We start from the raw sequence: 22560 nt of genomic DNA, 5'->3' as shown, positions 1-22560 counted from the left end.
GTCTGCGTAAGAAAAGGGAAAAAAGTTAGAAAAATTTCGACACAATTTACTTGTAAGTGGCTAAGGTATGAGTCTCCACCTTGGGGAAAGGTTCGGTAGAGGCTGCATGCCGACATAAATAACGGTCCCTGAGCCAGCTGGACAAGGGAATCCAGTTCTTAGGCACGACCACCGACTTGCCGCCCCTAGTCACCATCCTGACTCCAAAGTAGTCGAGTTGGTACATGTAGTCAAGATGGATGGGTGGCTTATACGGACGGTGTTGTCCTCGGCTAACCTGAATGGGAGCAGCGTTAAACCTATTCATCCGCAAGTTGAACTCCACGTTCTTTATTTTAATACGGTAGAAACGGTTCTTCCAGTCACGCCACTTGGATGGCTAGCCCATCACCACCAGGTAGTCCTCAATGGTCCACAATATGAACCAGTGGTCCGTCCCCGAGTCCAAGAAGACAATGGAGTGCTCCTCGCAAAATATTGGGACGTCCGGCTTAAATCCTTGCCTTATGCACGTCACCAAGTACCCAAAGATGTTCAACCATATGTTTGCCATCAGTTGGAAGAGGGCAATGTTGTAATCATCCAAGAACTCCTGGACGAACGGGTAAAGAGGGAAGCGGAGTCCCACTTCAAGGGCAACGCGGTACATGCTAAATGATTGCCGACACGGATACACATCCTCCCAGGTGGCCACTAAATTAGAGCGCTTCGGCGCCTTGAGCTCGTATCCCTCTCCTAGCATAAGGAAGCTCTTGAACTCCTCTAGCCCATCATTGAGGAAGCATAGGGTTGTGTCCCCGACTGGACAGCGTACGGATCTTTAAAATTTTCTGCATTGGCCTTCTCACCGGCCTCCTAAACCTCTTGATTTTCCGCCTCCCCTTTATCAGGGTAGGGGGCGGCCCTAACCTCCGAGGACAACACAATGTCCAATTCAGCAGCCTCGGCCGAGCTCCTAGTCTTAGAGCCCCGACCGCCTTCGGAGATAAAAGCTCTCTCCGGTACAAAGGGTCCTTTTACCTTATCCTTCCTCCTGGCGTCCGCCTGATTTTACAGGAGGAGGAGCGCTACGTGATGGCAGGTCGGCCGGTTCAGCAATCACTATGCCAGTCCTAGGCTTGGCCGACTAAGTAGTTTGTGATGGGGGTAGTTCGGAAATTCGGGCGTGAAATCCCAGATAACAGGTGTCCTCCCTAAAAAGACAGTCGGCCTGCTAGTCCGACTAACCTCAAGACCCAAAAGTGTCCAATAGAGGAATTAAGGGCGAACTGGACCAAGCGTCCAGCCCAAGGGAGAATTTCCTAGATTAGACGGACGTTACTTGATAAGTGCCAAATATGTCACTATGTTTTAGGAGTTTCTAGTTAGTTTTTCATAGTTTTGATATCTTTTTACTTGGATTTAATAACATTTTATTACATTTGTCGTGTTTGCGTGAAAAATGTCATTATTGCTCAATTTTGGCTTTTCTTGCATATTTTGGTTGCTTATGGCATTGGATTAAACTTTATTGGTTTATTCTTATGTTTAGGAACACTTGGATAAGTTCATTGCTCAAGATTGAAGAAATATAAAACATAAAAAAAACAAGTAATGAAGAAATGTGCACTTGGTTTGCAAATATCGAACTTCAAACACCTATATCTTTTGATCTACAAAATATTTTGGGGTGATTCTATTTGGATATGAAATCTTATCTCGAGAGCTTTGCAATGACAAGTCATATGCCCAATTCCAATGTAAAACGTGGGAGATATGTTCATTTGAAGCTGAGTAGTTTGTCAGTCCGATAGGAGCGGGCGCGCACCCTATGAGGAGTGCCCGCTCCAAACTGTCTGGAATGATACTGCATCTAACTGCTGCAGCTAGGAGCGCCCGTGCACTAACTTTGGAGCGCCCGCTCCTATGCGGGCTGCTCGACTCTTTGTGGAGCTTTTAGGGAATTTAGTATGGGGTAAAAATAGATATTTTTGCTCATTTTAGAGAGAGGAATTTATTTTTCAGTAGTTTTTAGATTAGTTTTAGGTTTTTAGAGAGAGAAACTCTCAAATTTTGGAGAGAGAAAGTGAGAAACACAATGGTTTTCATAGATTTTGGATAATCAAAGGAGGAATTTAATGATTTGAAGATCTCCATCTTATATTAATGAGAATTCTTACTTTCTTTTCTCTTTATGCTTTCTTTAATTAATTAGTGAGTATATTTCCTTCTACTAGGTGTTGAGTGAAGCTTTGTAATGGTTAATTGAGTTATTTGAGATAAATTTTATGATAATTGTGTAATTAAATTGATTGAATTGATGATGGCATGTTGTTTGTTTTAGATTGGATTGATCTCCCATGATAGCAAACTTAATTACATATTAGTTCTAGTTTGACAAGGGATTATGAATTAGAATTGATATATTTGATTGTATTTTGGGTAAATTTCTTCTATGCTCCTAGTCAATGAGGGATCTAGGCTAGGAATTTGAGAGATCGCTCTTGAGTGTATTGAATTCCCATTTTAGTTCTTTCTTTGCATGATTGATTCTCGAATGGATTCTCATTAACTTGTTAATTGTTCAAAGTGGATCTTTGCCCCTAGTAGACTTTATAATATTTTTTTCTTTATATGTGTGTTAGTGTAGTTGTAGTGTCCACTATCCATAAACCGACTTCGGCCTAGCTTAAGCATTAGATCGAGAACAATCTACATTACCGTTCCCTGTGGTTCGACTCCGAACTTACCACTAGACTTGTTTAGGGGTTAGTTTAGGATTATAATAAATTTTGTTTGGTTGTAAGGAGGTTAGTCAACAACCTAATTTCCCCGCGTTCAAAATGGCGCCGTTGCCGGGGAGCGATGTCAATGCTTGATTGTTTTTTATTTCTTAAGTCTAGGTCTTTGTGTATACTTTTGTTTTAATAATTATTTTTATTTATGATTTGTTTGTTTGTCTTTTAAAAAAAAATAAAAAAATGGCATGTTTCTCATTTCCTCAATATAACAATAAGCCTTTTTTGTGAACATTTCAATAGACTTGAGGGATTTCTTGATCATAATTGTTGTAGTCTTTGGGATGCTTGTGAGATTTTTTATTTTGGTTTGAATGAGCAAACTAGGGATAATATTGAAATCATGTATTATGGTGAATTTAGAGCATTATCAATAGATGATGCTTGGGATTTTTATGTTTGGTTTGCTAGGGATGTTTATAATAAGGGTAATCATGTTTCTAATATTGATATGCAATGTGTGGATTTTTCTAATGTTAGCATAATTCCCATGATTTGGCACATGATCCCATTAGTGAACCTAGAACAAAATATTTCAACTGTATTTCCCCTATTGTTTATGATGATAAGGTGCATTCCAATGTTGATGAGCATGGTGTGTTTCAATATTCTTCATTATTTAGCATGCCTTCCTGTGATGTACCTTTTTCTCCCAATAATGAATCTTATATGCTTGATTATGCCCCTTCTCCCCATGGTGATGATTATACTTATCCTTCTAATGTTGATGCTTACAATCTTGGTTGTGATCCTTTTCCCCTTATTAACCCTCAATTTTCTTCATCTGGTGAGTCTCCTATTGATTATTTAGAATCCCTTATTAGGTGTGTTGAGCTTGATTCAAATTTTGGGCCAAGTAAGGAGTTGTTTTTAAATCTGTGAGAAGTCAATTAGAGATGATGAAAAGGAGTTAGGAGCATATTGAGAAGGTAATAAGGAGAAATAAAGAGCTAGAAAGCCAATTGTCATCTTTGTTGCATGATCTTGAATCTTTCAAATCCCATGTGTGTGTCGAGGATGATGATGATGTTTTTGTGAAATCAAAAGAGTGTGAGGAAGACATTAGTGAGCTTTTGAGTGAAGGTAAGGGAGTTGAGAATGAAATAAATGATGATTTTGTGAATGCAAACCCCCTTTCTTATTTTGATGAATCTCAAGTGCATGTTTGTGATTCTTCAATCCACGAGTATTTGGACTTATTTGAGGTTATGTCCCATATATATTGTGAGGTTCAAATGAAAAACCATAGCCTTTTGAGTGAGTTCATTAAGAATGCTTCATGGGAAAGAGATGAGTTTGAAATGAATTTGCATCCATTCATGCATGATTTTGAGAGTTTGTGCTTTGGGATTTCTATGGGGAATGTTGTTCATTGTTGTGATAGAGAGGATGATATAGTTTCTCTTGGAGATTGGATTTTTAAGGGATATGAAGTTCATGAGTGTCCATCTTTTGAAGATTCAATGGTTGATTTCCATGTTCTTCTTGGTGATGTGAGAAATGGTGGTGAGGAAGAGTTCATTTGTGAGACCGTGGCTCCTATCCCCTCTTCTCATGTCCCTTTTTCAAGGAAATTTAACCATGTCCCCTACTATCTTATGTTCCTCCCTTCTTTTGTCAAGGAGCCTATTGGGGACCCTCCTTCTATTCGTGATATTCAAGCTCCCCACTCGTTGATTATTGAGGAAAAGGGTGATTTTGCCACCCAAAAACATTTTGAGGACGGTTTACCTTCTTCTTCTTCTTCTTCTTCTTATTTTATTGAATTTTATTTTGATTCTTCTTCTTTTTCTTGGCATCTCTCTCCTCATTTGCGTGCACTATCCTTGTTGCACGTCCTCTTCCCCTCAATTGCATACTTGTTATCTTGCGAAATGTGTAGTAGTGCATTTGACAAGTTCTTGCGTTCGTTGCAATATTATTTACTAGAGCGGTCAAGCTTGGACCTTAAGCAAGCCTTTCTCGGAAGTAACCCGTGTTTTCTTGCTTTCATTCTCTTTTCTTTTTAGAATAGTTTTTGTCTCATGGAAATTGTTTGTGTGCTTTGTGCTAGGTACATAACTTGATATACTTTTACGCATTGGTTTGGATCAAAAATCAAGGAAGTTTGACTCCACTTTTGCTAGCACATGGAAAACAAGATTCAATTTAGAGGTAGTCGGCTTCAAGAAGGTTTGATTGGATTATTTGCGGGTATCTTTACACCTATCTAATATCCGTTAATATCCTTCCTTTCTCTTCCTCTAATGATTTGTGGGTTGTTGACATATGTTGGTTGGTTGGATGACTTTCTTTCTTTCTCCTCCCATGGATTCTTTGGTTTAAAGTTTGAGCATGTTGTCTCATTCAAGCTTGGGGGAGGGTATTCTATCATTTTTGGTACAATTTTGATTCATATATATTCCATTCACATTTGTATATGCTTTTCCATTTTCTATGTCTTGAAATCACAAAAAGATTTTTGTTTCTATCAAGGCAAATTTGCAATGTGTTTTCTTTTGTTCTTGCTTTGGACATAATAATTTTGGATTGGTATTTTTGAGTGTCTTTCTTCCTAAATTTTAGAGGTGTGCACGATTTGAGAATGTGTTAGGTTGACTCTAGGATATGATATGCTAAGGTAGTTGGTTAAGAACTTTCGGACCATGAAGCCCTAGTTCACTTGGTTGTTGTAAGATGGAGTTGCCCTCTATAGTGGATATGAAATCAAGAGTTAGTTATTGCTATCCCTAGTGAGGTATAATTGTTCAAGCCTTCATCATACTTTGTTGAGCGACATATTTGGATCCTTGGCTATTGCATTCTCATATCTAGAACTTGACTTTTAACTCTCAAGATCATGACCGAGCCACTTTAGGGGATGACAAAGGCATTTTTTCAGGGTTCTTATATTTCTTTAAATAGGATAGATTTTCTATTTTTGGTTTTGGTTTGCATTTGCCCTTGTTGCTAACCCTTTGAGCCATATACATTCTTTTTCTCTAGCCATAATACAAGCCTTCAAGCCTTGGTTTCACTTTAATTAGTTTTGTGAAGCAATTTTGTTTTGTAGCTTGTTTTATTGTTTATGGAGCAATTAAGTTTAGAATTATGAGTTCATTTGCAAAGAAAGTATGTGTTGTATATAAGTTTGTGCATATAAGAAAATGCATTTTGAGAAAAAGTCGTCCAAAGTTAGAAGAGGCAAGGACATTAAATGAAAAAAAAAAAAGCAAAAGCTTGAAAAAAAAAATCGAAAAAAAAAAGTAAAAGAAGAATGAAAAGCACAAAAAGGTTTTGCTATTGTTGTTTTCCCTATTTTTGTTATTTTGTGTTAAATAAGCTTGGGGGAAAGTTATTTGATGAGCATAGTTGGTACTTTTGTTTTGGAATCGTTTGGATCTTGTGGAAGAAGTTCCACCCGGGCTTCACATATGTTTACCACCAATTTCAAAAGTTTTCCACACCTTTACTCTCCTAGCCTATATGTTACAACCTTGAAAGTCCTTTTGATCCTAGACGGTTAAGTCATTTAATGGTGGCGGGAAATAGGAATCAAGCCTATAGAGCGAGTTGCATAGCTAAGATATCGGGTAGCCTTCTCAATGTTTTTAATTTCTTATTTATTTTCTGGTTCCTTCCTGGAACTATGAGAAGCTAACTTGAAAGTGGGTTTGAAACTAGTAGAGAGAACGTGGTTTGATTGGTTGGAACAAAAGGTGGAATATGTTTCCATTAGTTCTATATGCTCAGCATATGTTATGTTTCAATCAACCTTGGACATCTTAGAACATGCATACCTTTATTTTTTAGAAAGATTGACATTCTTTAGTGCTTGTTCCATCATAAAAGTCCACTCAAGAACGCTTGTAACCTCTCTTTTACTTCGATTTATTTTATTTTATTTATTTATTGCTTTGCCTTGACTTTTGTAAAGAAATATGGGTTAAACTCCTAAGATACCCTTACGAGAGCATACTCGTCCTCTAGAGTGATCTAAGGGGTTTTAAGTGCTTGATGCATATGCTTTCGTGATTCCTGCAAAAGTGAATTAGTGTATATTCTTTCCCTTCTAGTTTTCTTTGTTTGAATAAAATGCACCATATTCCCTTGTATTCATTATGTTTGCTCGAGGACGAACAAAAGGTAAGCTTGGGGGAATTTGATAAGTGCCAAATATGTCACTAAGTTTTTAGAGTTTCTAGTTAGTTTTTCATAGTTTTGATGTCTTTTTACTTGGATTTAATAAGGTTTTATTACATTTGTCGTGTTTGCGTGTGAAATGTCGTTATTGCTCAATTTTGGTTTTTCTTGCATATTTTGGTTGCTTATGGAATTAGATTAAACTTTATTGGTTTATTCTTATGTTTAAGAACACTTGGAAAACTTCATTGCTCAATATTGAAGAAATATAAAACATAAAAGAACAAGTAATGAAGAAATGTGCACTTGATTTGCAAAGATCAAACTTCAAACGCCAATATCTTTTGATCTACAAAACAATTTTGGGTGATTCTAATTGGAGATGAAAGCTTATCTCGAGAGCTTTCCAATGACAGGTCATATGCCTGATTTCGATGTAAAACGTGGGAGATATGTTCATTTGAAGCTGAGCCGTTTGCCCAGTCTAATAGGAGCGGGCTCGTACCCTATGAGGAGCGTCGGCTCCAAACTGTCTGGAGTGATTCTGCCTCTCACTGCTGCAGCTAGGAGCGCCCGCTCCTATGCAGGTTGCTCGACTTTTTGTGGAGCTTCCTAGGCAATTTAGTAAGGGGTAAAAATTGATTTTTTTTTTTGTTCATTTTAGAGAGAGGAATTGATTTTTCAGTAGTTTTTTAGGTTTTTAGAGAGAGGAAGTGAGAAACACAATGGTTTTCATGGATTTTGGATAATCAAAGGAGGAATTTGATGATTGAAGATCTCCATCTTATATCAATGAGAATTCTTACTCTCTTTTCTCTTTATGCTTTCTTTAATTACTTAGTTAATCATGTTTGAGTAGATTTCCTTCTACTAGGTGTTGAGTGAAGCTTTGTAATAGTTAATTGAGTTATTTGAGATAAATTTTATGATAATTGTATAATTAAATTGATTGAATTGATGATGGCATGTTGTTTGTTTTAGATTGGAGTGATCTCCCATGATAGCAAATTTAATTGCATATTAGTTCTAGTTTGACAAGGGATTGTGAATTAAAATTGATATATTTGATTGCATTTTGAGTAAATTTCTTCTATGCTCCTAGTCAATGAGGGATCTAGGCTAGAAATTTGAGAGATCGCACTTGAGTGTAATTAATTCCCATTTTAATTCTTTCTTTGCATGATTGATTATCGAATGGATTCTCATTAACTTGTTAATTGTTCAAAGTGGATCTTTGCCCCTAGTAGACTGTATAATATTTTGTTCTTCATATGTGTGTTAGTGTAGTTGTAGTGTCCACTATCCATAAACCGACTTTGGCGTAGCTTAAGCATTAGATCAAGAACAATCTACATTACCGTTCCTTGTGGTTCAACTCCGAACATACCACTGGACTTGTTTAGGGGTTAGTTTAGGATTATAATAAATTTTGTTTGGCCGTGAGGAGGTTAGTCAATGACCTAATTTCCTCGCGTTCAGTATTGTCCGCATACCAAAGAAACACTCAAAACTTCTGTGAATACTTGGACACATCAGGACGAGTAGAAAATCAAAGGAGGCGGCCCGTAGAGTACGAGCCGCCCCCTCTGAGTGGCAAATGTTTAGGGTAAAAATTACCCCAAAACGTGGACCAATCCCGTAGTGACACGTGGCACGATCAAAGGACGACACGTGTCACTATAGGAAGATGACACGTATGTAAGACCTACAAAGAGCACTTGAAAAAGAGAGAAAAGGGCCTCCTTACATCAGGAGGCCCAAATCCCGAGAAAACCACAAAACGGCGCCCACCAAGGACACGTGTCCATGCCTGATTGCGCCGCCAATCAGAAAACATTATTCTAGGATATTAACCCTGAAAGGCACAAATCCCCACCTCTATAAATACCCCAATCATTTATGATGGGAAGGGGGGGATTGTGAAATAACATTCAATAGAGCATTAAAACAACTCCAACTTCTCTCTACTTACTCTCTCTAGCTTTTCCGAGTTCAGGTTACTAACTTAACCGTCGAAGGTGAATATTATGACAACGAAATATTCGTGTTTTGCTGGTGTCCGGGCCGTCTATCCGAAGAGCGTGACCAGAGTCCTAGGGGAAATCACTAAAATACCCGTAACAGATAGAATTCTAATATTTCATATATACAAAATTAATCATAACTTTTAATAAATATTCTATAACTCAGTTCTATTTTAATCATCAAATTCGTTTTAAAAAGTTCTTTAAAATAAGATCCATTTATAATAAATTTAATCACAAACTTTTATATGTAGCTGGCCAAACCGTGTAATCAACTATTACAAGATCAGAGTTTCATTAGTGCTATAGGGTTACTTGGTCAATGTTATAGTGGTTACTCAATTAGTGTTGTAGATAAGGGTTATTTAGTCTGTTAGACGTTACTTAGTTAGTATTACATGGGTTACTCGATCAGTTTTGTAGGGGTTTGTTCGGCCAGATGGTGTGGTTAGCCGCATATAAAATGCATTGTTATTTAAGTTATTTCAAAAATATTGGAGAATAAGTAAAATAGTTTTAATTAGTAAAACTAATTTTAGTTTGGTAAAAATTATTTCAGTTTAAATTAGTGACGAAAATAATTTAATTTCAATAAAAATAATTTCAAATCAATAATAACATAGATATCTATTTACAAACAAAACTATACAAAGTATGCTCCACATTATTCGTATGTCTAAATATCCTACATTATCAAAACGAATTATTTGACCGTACTTAACATTCAAGTAAAAATGTTATCTTAAAATTTTATCAACCATCTCGGCATCGCCGGGGCACAAAACTAGTCACTAATATATATGAGGATTTCTTATCCTCTACTAAGTTGAGTCCATTTGGACTCAACTAAGGGGAAAAAAAGGGAAAATAATTTCCTAAATGAAGTAAATGAATTGGGGGGACCAAGTGGTGCGGGGACCAAATTTAAAGCATCCTAAAAAAATCGAATAAGAAATGGGGTGACTGGTACCTGTAACTAACCCCTCTTTCATCCCCAATTATTGAGTGGAGAGAGAAGAGCCATGGCGGGGAAAATCCCTTATTTTTTCACCCAAAATTTTTCCCTCCCATTTTTTGCACCCAAATTTTTCCCCCAAGTTATTTTCCAAAAAATAATTGCAGAGGTCCCAATTGTTGATATTGGAAGCTAAACAAAGCAGAATCAAAGAGGACTCAATTTTTTTCCCAAATTTCCCCCTCACGTTGTTTCCCAAAAATAATCGCAGAGGACCTAATTGTTGATATTGGATGATGGACAAAGCAGAATCGAAGAGGACCTAATTTTTTTCCCAAATTTTTCCCCTAAATTGTTTCCCAAAACTAAATCGACTACTGCAGCTGAAAAGGACAAGTTTGGTGGACAATTGAAGATGAGCTGAGCTGAATTTGGTGGACTATTGAAGACGAGGTGAGCTGAATTTAGTGGACTATTCAAGACGACCTGAGCTGGGTAGTTTGCGAAAATGGAATGCGTTGCTTGTGTGAACAGAGAAAGTGAAATTATTGAGGTTAGTTATTATTTAGTTCAGAAGTTGGTAATTGCTGAAATTATTAATTGTAGTTGAACTTGCTAAACAAAGATGAATTATTTCATTAAGCTCTAATGGCAGTTGAAATTAGAAAAAGTAAAGAACAACATGAAAATATTTTGGATTTGTCGATCTGTTTATGGTTTGTGGATTTCTTTCTGCTTAATTGTTATGTTATATGGACAATTGAATTTTGTGTCATCTAAGGAAATGATTGTTGTGTAAGTTGTGCTAATGTTGATGTTGTGGTATTGTGAAATTTGCCAGCTTTAGTTGTTGATGCCAATGTTGTGGTGTTATGAAATTTTTTTGTGAATTTGGTGATTGTAATTGAACGATTGTTGTTGTGCTGTTGGTTGTTCATTTATGTTCATGCTGGGTTTAATTGAATGAATCTACGGGAAATTATCTTGATTGCTGGTCCTTTGGTTTCTGTTAGTTGGTGTTGTGATAATACCCTCTCCCTAAATGATGTTATTTTGTTCCCATTGGCAGAATGATTGGGAGTACCAGGTGGAGGGAGATTCCGATTTTAGCTCAGATAGCTCAGACAGTGATGAAAATTCCCAAACTGTTTTGAATGATAATGGTTGGGGGGGGGGGGTTTGACTTGAATCTGGAACCTCCATCCGAGGGTTTTCACAAGGTTATCGAGAAGGTTAGCATTACTAGGGACAGTGAGTTTATTGATTTGAAAGAAGATTGTAGTGTGGGATGTCATATTGCAGCCGGGACAGGTACTTTATTACCTCAACTAGAAGTGGGAATGGTGTTTGGCACCTGGGATGAAATGAATAAGTTTTATCGTGGTTATGGGAGGCAAGAAGGATTTGGTGTTGTGTGTATAGGTGGTGGGAAGCCAACCTCCAAAAACGCGGGAAAGTCAAATTCATATTGCACTTATATTTGGAAATGCGAGTGTTATGGGAAGACAACGTACAGAAGGAGGTTTAATGGAAAGAAGGTTGTGGTTAAGGAAGAACCAGTACTGAAGAAGAAGACTAAAAAATGCGATTGTCCAATTATGATGTACGGGCAAGGTAATGATGAAAGTGGTTGGATGATAAAGAAGGCTGTCAATGAGCACAATCATGTGATAAGTCCTGAGATGTCCAAACACATAGCTATGTATAGGAAGGAGAATATTACAAAGAAGTTAGAGCATAAGATTGAAAATGACCATGGATCCGGTGCTCCAATCGGGCAAATTTAGAACAATATGGCTAGCCAAAGAAATGGTGTTGCGAATATGGGATTCATTAAAAAAGATATGCACAACTTGGTGAATAGAAAAAGGAAGTTAAAGTTAAAAAAATGGTGATGCCTCGGCTATGTTGGATGGATGTCATGCATGAGAGGCAAGGCCCCGGCAGCGATCATGACAAATCAGGATGCCGCGATGAGGAAGGCAATTAGAGCTGTATTTTCCATGCCTCAAACATGCCATCGGTGGTGTATATGCATATTATGAAGAAGTTTGGGCAGAAACTTGGCACTTTGTCTAACTATCAGGATGTGAAAGATGAGTTGCAGCATGTGATCTACAATAGCATTACCCCGAATGAGTTTGTTGAGTCTTGGTGGGAAGTTGTGAAGAAGTTCAAGCTGAAACAATTTGATTGCTATGATTGGCTAAAAAGGTCAGTGTTCTAAACTAATTGTTTGGTTCTGTTTATACGCTTCTGTGTCCATGAAGTATTGTGTCTGTTTGGCTGTGCTTACTTAGGGTTCGATTAGTTTTTTCTAATAGAATTGGTTCTGTTTGTTCTGCTATATATTAGGCAGTACCATCGAAGCCCATGTTGGTACTTGTTTAATAATGTTGTGTAGTAAACAAGTACCATCCAAGCCCATGTTGGTACTTGTTTGATACTGTTATGTAGTGAACTAGTACCATCCATGCCTATGTTGTTACTCTAATTTGTAGTGGACACATTCCAGTATCATTTTGCATTTGTGTTGGATACTCATTTGACTTGGTATTTGATGGTTTTGTAATGGTATTTTACTTTGAGAAGTAAATTACTAAAATTCATCCCTATGTTTTGCATGTTGTTTGTGTTTGTGGTAGGGCTATTCGAGGAGAGAGAGATGTGGATTCCCGCATACGTTAAAGATGTGTTTTGGGCAGGAATGCAGACAACTCAAAGGGTCGAGAGCATCAACAGCTTTTTTATGGGTATATTAACAAGCAAAGCCCTGCAAGTGATGAGACGGCTGTGGATGCAAACTCAGCGCGTTATGTAAGGCCTTTATTGTCAGAATTTCGATTAGAATGTAAATTTCAAAAGGTGTATACGGATGCAAAGTTTGCTGAAGTACAAAATCAGTGTAACCGTGTGGCATATGTGACCCCTGTCGGGCCAGAGAAGATGGTGTCACATAATGAGGAAGAGCATGTCTTCTCAAATCGTGTATGGATCTATTGCAAGAAAAAGAGGAGAGAAATTCCATTACAAAATAGGTTGATGGAGTACACAGTTGTGTATAACACGGAGAAAAAAGCGGCGTACTGTGATTGTCGCCACTTTGAATGTCATGGGATTGTTTGTAGACACATAATAAAGGTTTTGGACATGAATGGTGTTATAAAGGTCCCTCCCATGTACATTCTAGATAGGTGGAGAAAGGATATTAGTAGGAAACATACCCTTACCAAAGTTGCTTATCATGATGCGTCCAAAACTGAAGAGGTGATGAGATATGATAAGTTGATGCTAGCAATTGAACCTGTTGTTTTGCGTGCTTCATCGTCAAAAGATGTTGTTGAAATGTTGATTGATATGATTCAGTTAATGACCATCAAAGTAGATGAACTACAAGAGTTGGCTCAAGGTTCAGGACAAGGTTCTAGCGGTAATGAAAAGCCTAGTTGTGATGTTGAGGTGGTGAAAGAGGTTGTGGTTCCAACTCCAAAAGCCCCTAGCTCAGTTAACAAAGGAAGCATTGAACAACCAGAAGACACTCCCAATTCTTGTGTGAAAGACCCTAAACCCCAGGGTAATAATAAAAAAGGCAGACCCAGAGGATCTTAATTTTTATCCCCGACAGAAAAAAGGGGTTCGAAGAAACAGGCAAAGGTTGCCAATATAGGTGCTAAGAAGAAACAGAAATAGGTTACGGGGCAAGATGTGGATAATGACACTGGGAGTGTACATCCCCTCAGTATGCAAAACCAGGTAAGTGTGTTGTGGTAACTGTGTTGAATGTGTATACTTTTGCAACACCCTAGAAATTCCTTTCTTTTAAAATACCTGGTTTGCTCTGTTTAAAACTCAAAATAGGAAATATAAGACATTATCGCCACTGTGAAAACGGCTAAAGCAACTATCAAAGACACACAACGGAAGACTACTTTTAAAAAACATTCAAAAACGACTCAACTTAAAAAGTTAACCAACGAAAGTAAAGTCAAACCAAAGTAAAACAAAAGCAACCTACAACTTGGAACCATTGTAGGCCCTTAACAAAACCGAACCAATTCAAAACCTTTGCTTAGTCTCACAAACATAATGTAATAAAATAATGAAAGCAATAAACATATCATAAACTTATGAAAACTAGCATGATTCGCTCTTTACTCATGCCCATCATGAATATGCTTCATTTTCTGAAAAGCTTCTCTCTACTTGTTTCCACTACTCTCCATTAAAAATGGGTCATCATAGGGCCAAGATAAAGACAAGGCTAACAAACACACAATCACCAAAGCTGAGTACATAAGCGTATTTAAACACACTAACATGCTTTCACCTATCAACACACAACTTACCTCGTTGCACCTGTTTACAAGCACACAACATACAACAAGACTTCTCAACTAAGTAACTAAATAAATTATTTAGTATTGATTATGCATCGAACAGGTTTCCCCCTAACCAGCCCCAATAAAGGGATACTAACACGGGAGCTAACCGTGCCAGTATAAAAGAATCACTCATAAGTGGCGGAATTCCTGCGCATAATAATAAAAGAAAAATACAACGTCATGTACTCCCATTAGAAGTTATGGTCAAACATAAAGTCGCATAACTCCCCCCATATGTTCATACTCAAGGTATATACGTTCCAAGAGTTTTGGTGCGTAATCTCTTTCACTTTACGTAATTTATATATTATTAGACTTGGTGATGACTCTCAAACCATAATCATTCAATCATAATAATTATTCAAACAATTAAACATACCAATTTAATTCTTGAATAATTAGTGACCACATAATATGTAATGTTGAACCCTTTTTAAATCTACCTCAGTGTCAAAGACACCTTAAACGCATAATGTGCCACACCCATATCCCTCAGTGTTGAAAATACCTTAAGTGCACTAAGGCACCAAAATATAATTTTTTCCTCATTTTCAAAGACATTTAAATAGCTCTTTCCTCATGCTTAAAGCATCAATAAAAATTGTATGAACCATAATAAAATTTCTTCTCAATATTCCAAACTCAATTAAACATGTAGTTTAATTAAACATGCTTTCTATCATGCCATAAATAAAAGTGTGGTTCATATACAACATGTCAAACGATTATTTTCCAATCATTAATCCATCACATATAAACCAAGCTTCATAATTCAATCACCAATATCAACCAAATCACAATCTCCAATCATAATCTAAAGTGATACTACTTGGGATTAATTAATCAAGCCTAGCATGTTACTGCATCATCAAAAATATGCTAAGTACGCGAACGTACCTTGAATACGATCATAAAATCGCCACGACTAATAGAAATCACTCACTTCAAAGTCTCCTACAATCCAAAATCATAATATGCATTAAAATCTACTCCACACAAATTTCCAGCAATATATACTCTTATTAAACCACTCATAATTTAATTAAAACAAGCTGAAAGTTAATTTAAAACCTCATACTTTAATCCCAACTAATGAGTCACTACTACAAAATGAGTCTTTTCTCGACGCTTCAGCTTCGACGCTTAGGCAAGGGCGTCAAGTGGTAAATACAATATGCGTGTTTTTTCGACGCCTAGATTGAATTTCGATGCAAATAAGCGTCGAGAACTACACGTGCAGGGCTCGTGAGTTTATTTGGCTTTACCCACGGTTTCAAAACTTCGGAAATAATAAAACCGCCCATAGTACTAAACTTGAAAACCCTCTTCACTTCTCTGAGCTCTCATATCTTAACCCTAACTATTCATCTCACCTTCATCTTACAAAATTTTGCAAAGTGATTCAGAAAATCATGGATTTCAATGTCAGATCTTCAATTCGTTCCCTTTGCACCGCTCATCTGTAATTTTGCTTACCTAATTTTCTCTTCCCGCCGGCCTTCAATGGTGTTTAATTTCGTCTTCTCTTTGCCGATAAAATTGAGGTACATCCTTTCCTTTTGGGCTTCAGTTTTTCTTCGAATCGAATCCTATAGCTTGTTTATAGAGTTTATTTTACAATAATTTCACAAAAATTTATTCTGAAATGGGTTTGATTCATGAGCAATTAATATTTTATGGTTTGTTTATACATATTATTGAGTTCGATTTAGTGCTACTGTTCAAATAAAATTTTGGAAAAATTAGCCTTCTTTTATTCTATGTTTGAGCGAAGCACCATTTTGAGTTGGCTGCTCACCTGCTATTACTTAAGAACACTTTTTTTTTAATTGTGTTTGAATATTTTCAGGTTCTTATTTTACAGTTTTAAGGTAAAAATCTTATTTAAATTTTTTTCTCTTTCCAAATTCTAAGAGTCTACAAATTTATATGAATTTGCATTAATTTTTTCCGATAATTATTTGAAATCAAATTGGCAATAATAAAGGGTTTTTAGTATGTTTTTGAATCATGAGAGGTTAGGGGATGACTTTGAAACAAATGCCAAATATTTCTTAGAAGTTATTTAAGCCGAGTCAGCGGATTATGTAGAAAGTATTGTCTTGCTAGAATGCTATATAGACGTGATGAACAAGGACTTAAGGAAGAACAATATCATAATTTCAGGCTAGTTTACTAAACCAATTAATGTGGGAGCCTTTCATGTGGAAAAACTTGAGCTTACTGTTTCTTACAAGCCAACCCAAAATTGCAACATATAGTGTGAGCCTTCTATTACATTACGGAGTATAAAAAAAGGGATTCAAATATTTTTTCTCGATTAATGTAAGATGGTCTTCTCTGTGAGCAGTAAGTGGATTAAGAATTATTAAATATATTTGTAAAGAGATGCATTAGCTTTGTTCTTAGCTAGCTCTATGTCTCTTTCTCTCCCTTTTTCTTCTTTTATTATCTCAATTCTTATATTGATGCTGTGTGATTTATGTGTAGGATACATTGTGGCAAACTTTGTGTAGTATGCAGTTTCGTTGTTTTGATAGTTGATGTAATTTTTTAGATTTTTCATTGTGCTATAGTGATGTACATTTTCTCTCATAAGTGATGATACCAAGGGGCTGCACCTCATGTGTCGTTACAAATTTGAAGGTATGTAGCTCTGCATTACTCTTTATTTTTCTTGAAATTTGAGTTCCCTTTTTTTGTGAAAATTTTGTGTAACAATATTGATAAAGGGATAGATGGAAGATATTGTTTATGCATTTTTTCCGCTAAAAGTTACATTATATAGCCTTTGTATCTTAGCTTAGCTTGCATTATTAAACTTTCATTTATTGGACTTTTATTTTAGCTAGTTAATGTTTTAATAATGTAGCAACTCTATGTCACATTTTATGTAAAATACTATGAGAGGTGATTACAAGTCGAACATAACAATTTTCTTCTTAAAGCACTTGTTGGACAGTTCGTCAAGGGAATAGATCTTTATTTCTTTTGAAGAAAACATCTGAATTCTTAGAAATGGCAAACCACCAGGTAACAAAGTCGTATTTCTCTTTTTAACATGTGTTGTGTTTAGATGCTAGAGTCCCTACTTATATTTGATGAATTATAACTATGCATGGTACGTATTGAATTGAGTAATTGCTTTATTAAGCTGATGAAAAATAGACTAACCTAGAACTAAATTGAATCTTGGTTTTCTGAAATCTTTGTGGCTTTGTGCTAAAGTCATAATGAGACACAATATCTTTATAAACCATGAGCAATCTCAAACTTGCTTAAGAAACATGATATCTTTGTTCATTGGTAATATTTGTTTTCCGCATTATAATTTCCTGCACATTCATTAGAAGGTGGTTTGAGATGTGTCCTTTTATAGACATTTGCTTGTTTTGCTCTATGGATGTAAATGTTATTGTAGACAAAACTCTTATAATTGCATGGCTCATATTGATGGTTCTACCAAATCATTAAAAGCTGGTTTGAGCTGTGTCATTTTATTGACATTTGCTTACTTTGCTCTATGGTTGTAAACATTATTGTGGACCAAAAGACTTATAATTGCATGGTTCATATTGATGGCTCATTAGTTTTAATCAAATTCAATTCATCATTGGTTGTTGCTTTTACCTAGCAAATGTTACTTGTAATTTTGTTGGTTTTAATATATTTTACAATTTAATAATTAATTCTTCCTCTAGATCTATGCATCAAATATAGTGTTAAAGTTCTTTTGGTTTGCTTTCTTCCATTTTTTTTTAAAGGCGTACTAGGGACTGTGATTAAGAGGTTTTGAAGAAGTTTTTTCTTCACTTGATCTCCCTGATGCTCTTGTCTTGCTGACATAGTATAGCAGCCACATTGGCAGCGCCATGGCTGGTTGCTTGGCAACAGGTTGGGTATTGCAGGTACCTATATGCTATTGCTTTTATTATTAATTGTTGTTCTGTTTTTGGTCTTGTTTGATGTTGCTGCTGTTATTGTTTGATGCTGCTGCTGCACGCATTGAGGTGTTGTTGCAAACTCGCTACTGCCTTCCTTTGTTGACTGAGATGCTGCCCCATCTATCTTCATGGATGTGTTTATGTCCTATCTTGTTTGTGTGTGTGTGTGTGTGTTCGTTGTTGTGATTGTGTCCTATCTTGTGTTATTTAGACTTAAATCAATAAAAGAAATCATTTTTGTGAGCTTATAAAACTACTAGGATTCTACTTTGACAAAGCTAAGTTAGTCAAGGGAATGCATCTCCATGTCTTCTAAACAAAGCATCTGAATTCTTAGGAAAGGCAAAACATCAGGTAACAAAGTCACATTTTTCTTTATAACTGAAATCAGAGCTGAAATCCAGAACTGAATTCAAATCTGAAGTTCAGAACTGAATTCAGAACTGAATCCAGAATTGAATTCAGAACTGAATTCAGAATTGATTTTTTGGAAGTTTGAATTCAGAACTAAATTCAGAACTGAATCCAAAACTGATTTCAGAACTGAATCCAAAACTGATTTCAGAACTTTTATACTGCTTGTCTGCCCTGCTCCCCTGCTGCTTGCTGTCCTGCTCCCCTGCCTAAGCTGAATGCCTGAGATGTCTACGACTTATCTTCCATCTTTTGTTGCTATATCATGCTGCTATATTTGAGTCTAAAACCATGATATAAAGCATGATGGAATGGAATATTATTTTTTTTGTAGTTGTATACTAATGAATGTGTGGGATTTCTTTGCTAAGGTTGAGCAATGATTGAGGCTGCTTTAGATATTGTGAGCCGCTCTGATAATGTTCATAGAATAGATCAGCAATATAATGAGATTTGGGGATTCATTTACTACATAAGAAATAGCTCTTGAGTTTTTAAGGGAGAATGAATACTTTACCTAAAGAACCTGAATCCAACATAATGGTTTTGTCCTGTTTTTTCTCAACACTTACTAGCTAACATGTCAACTTCCAATCTGTTTCCCTTTGTTTAGCTAACATGTCAGCTTCCAATATGTTAGCTAACCTGTCATCATCAGGGGGAAATCATTGATGTTTCTTTCTTGGCAGTTTGATTTTTTTAAAAATAAAACGCACATATGGTTTTCAATTAATGATTGATTATACTGTTATGATATGAATGATTAGCATTTTCAAGTCCTATAAGGTCATCTTTGTGCACATGTTATTTGATAGTATCTTATCTCGATAGATGATTAGGATCCTCTTCTTATATTTCTTCAGGCACTAGTATAATTACTAAGCAAAAATGTGAACTTCACTTAAAATGTTGAGTGTTTTTCCTGTGTTCTGATAATAAGTGTTGAAAGCATAAGTAGCATGAGCAAATACATTATCAGGCTTATAGCAAGGCTCGCCTGCAATAAAGGGGAACAATCCTCTTGTCAATTCCATCTCTTACAGTACAATAAGTCTGGTTTGTAGTATTATTAGACAAAACAGACCCATACTGATATAGACTGGCTTCCCATTTGCATCGAATAATCCCCAATTCTTTTTTGAGGTGGCCTCATCCTTTGGCATCCCCCTTAGACTGCCAGCCTAATGTGCGTGCGTGTGTGTGTGTGTGTGTGTGTGTGTGTGTGTGTAAGATTGTTGTTATACGACTGCCAGCCTGACGTTTATAAGAATCCTGTTGTAAGTATTGGCATTCTCAAAGACGTTTGTGTAATGCTTGTGTGTGAAATTCAAAAATGCTTGTGAGTGTGTGTGAAATTTAGAGCTTGTATGTGTGTGTGTGTATAAGCCTATATTGTGTAAAGTACTAATTTATACTTTTTTTTTTTTTTTTGAAGATTGGAAAAGGCAATGTATGTGCAACAAGAGAATAGGCCGGGACACTTGAGCATCAAAACAAGTGACTAAATCGTTTATAACGCCGTCATCTATCTATTTTGGTTTTTAGTCTTAATTATATTAGTGATGTATTTATTTAAGGATCGGACAAGCTACTATAATATTCGACTTTTTTTATTATTATTTTTATTAATTGTGTTGATGTTTTCTTTTATAAATTTGGTAATTAACTACGCACTCTTATTATTGTTTTTTTTTTTTAATCTGATCTAGTTATATAGAATATTTGTTTATTTTAATTTTAATGTTATTAATTTAATTTATGATAAACTTAAATAACTATAATGTATATATGATGGTAATATTTTAATAAAAGGAAAAAAAGCTTAAAAAAAATTCTAGACGCTTTTTAATGTCTACATATTTGTACATTTTCAAATTTCAAAGAGTTTCCCGCCATACCATAGGCTGACACGAATCAACGCAAGACAACAAAAAGCGTCGCTAAATTTAATTATGTGGACAGCAAAAAGCGTCGCTAAAAAACTACACACATTTGGGATAATGCGCGAAATACGTAATTTGCGACGCTTCGTATATTAGTTTGGACACTAAAAAGCGTCGAGAATTGCGACGCTTTTTTGTGTCTTTGAATAATTTTTGACTCACGGATTTTCGACGCTTTTTTGTAGCGTCGAGAAATAATTTTTCGACGCTTTTTAGCGTCGAAAAAAGGCCTAAAAAGCGTCCAGAAAACACGCTTTTTGTAGTAGTGGGTAGTCAAAATTCCTTCAAGAAAAGTAAGTTTTAGCTTATTAACAAAAATTCCAGCAATATTAATTCATGAAAACTTGCTGTAATTATACTTTAAAACCCTCAAATTAAAGGTTTAAACCACCCTAAATCATATTCCTTCAATAATAAATTATTTATAAATTTAGGGTTTCAAAATTGGGGCTTTTTAATTAAATTTAAAATCTGAAAATTAATTCACATCATACTTAAAATCAATCATCATAAAACCATCACAAAACTCATACTTTATAATTTGATCTAGGATTAAACAAAATAAAAATAAAAAAGAATAATTTTTGTTTTTCGAAAGGGAGGCCAGACAGCAACAGCCACCACAGCACGGCTAGGCTGCTGCCGCGCCCTGTCAGTGCCGCCGCAGCTACTGGTCGTTACGCCGGTGGCTGTGGTGGCGCCCGATGGTGTGTGGTGGTGGCTGGCCATGCAAAAAGGGGAAGGGAAAAGAAAGAAAAAGAAAAAGAAACAAAGGAGAAAGGAGAGGAAGTTACCTTGGGTATTCTCCACTCTGGACAAAGTTTAATTTGCCCAAGTGTTGAATATTTATAACCCTTTCTCTAGAAACCCATCTTACCTAAAATTTACTTTTTTTTTTTAAATCTTTCCTAATAAAAATTAACTAAAATAAAACTTTCTTAAATTAAATCCCAACTTAATAAAATAATTAATTAAATAAAACTTTCCTTTTATAAAATATTTCCAAACTTATTTAAAATAAATAATTAAAATTCCATAAATAATTCATTTCAAATAATTTAAATACCTCACAAAATACTTATTTAAAATAAAATACGTATAAAAATACAGGGTATTACAATCTACCCCCCTTAAAAGAAGTTTCGTCCTGAAACTTGGGAGACAAAATTCAAACTTTTTCCTCACTTTGTATGATATTGTTGTACATTTTGTCATATCTTTACCTTTTTGTGTCTCTTTGAGAACATAATTACTCAAAATACTCATTAAAATTGTGCGAAAAGCACAAAATTCACTAAAAATATAGGGAAAAAGTGCGAAATTCTACCACATTCTACCCCCTAAAGAAAACAAGTTACGTCCCCTTAACTCAACATACATGAAACAATTCTGGATATTTCTTTTTCATTTCATCCTCGGCTTCCTAAGTGGCTTCCTCATATTCTTGGTTAGACCATAACACTTTCACAATCTTTACATTCTTATTGCGTGTACTACACACTTTACTGTCAAGAATCTTGATAGCTCTTTCCTCATAGGTTAAGCTGTGGTCTAACTCAATGGTTTCAGGTTGTAATACATGAGACTTATCAGGGATATATCTTCTCAATTGAGACACATGAAATACATCATGCACTTTACTTAGCTCCATAGGTAAGGGCAACCTATAGGCCACTTTGCTTATCCTTTGCAGTATCTCATATGGGCCAATATACTTTGGACTAAGCTTTCTCTTCTTTCCAAACCTCATCACTCCCTTCATTGGTGATACCTTTAGAAACACTTTATCACCAACTTCAAACTCTTCTTCTCTACGCTTCAAATCTGCATAGCTCTTTTGGTGATCTTGAGCTGCTTGAATTTTAGCTTGAATTTCCTTGACTTGCTTCACTGTATCTTCGATCATTTGAGGCCCTAGAATCATTGTTTTGCTTATGTCGTTCCAAAAAATGGGACTACGACACTTTCTTCCATACAAAGCCTCAAATGGAGCCATACC

The 22560-nt window shown here is 35.8% G+C and overlaps 1 protein-coding gene and 1 long non-coding RNA gene across 2 annotated transcripts; both read left to right on the top strand.

Annotated features, from left to right (window-relative positions):
* Window positions 1-11892: 11892 nt before the first annotated feature.
* LOC145588828 (protein FAR1-RELATED SEQUENCE 6-like) lies at window positions 11893-13487 on the top strand. Its single transcript, XM_081645426.1, has 2 exons — window positions 11893-12092; window positions 12584-13487. Exons 1-2 carry the CDS (start codon window positions 11893-11895, stop codon window positions 13485-13487), a joined length of 1104 nt encoding a protein of 367 aa, XP_081501552.1.
* A 2118-nt stretch (window positions 13488-15605) lies between these two features.
* Window positions 15606-20254, top strand: LOC145587789 (uncharacterized). Its single transcript, XR_014101437.1, has 5 exons — window positions 15606-15804; window positions 16837-16906; window positions 17209-17293; window positions 18025-18168; window positions 20054-20254. It is a non-coding gene; the product is annotated as an uncharacterized LOC145587789 (long non-coding RNA).
* The last annotated feature ends 2306 nt before the right edge of the window (window positions 20255-22560 follow it).

Source organism: Chenopodium album, chromosome 17, assembly GCF_948465745.1.
Source record: "Chenopodium album chromosome 17, dcCheAlbu1.1, whole genome shotgun sequence".
NCBI classification, from domain to species: domain Eukaryota; kingdom Viridiplantae; phylum Streptophyta; class Magnoliopsida; order Caryophyllales; family Amaranthaceae; genus Chenopodium; species Chenopodium album.
This window is presented reverse-complemented; position numbering and strand designations above follow the sequence as displayed.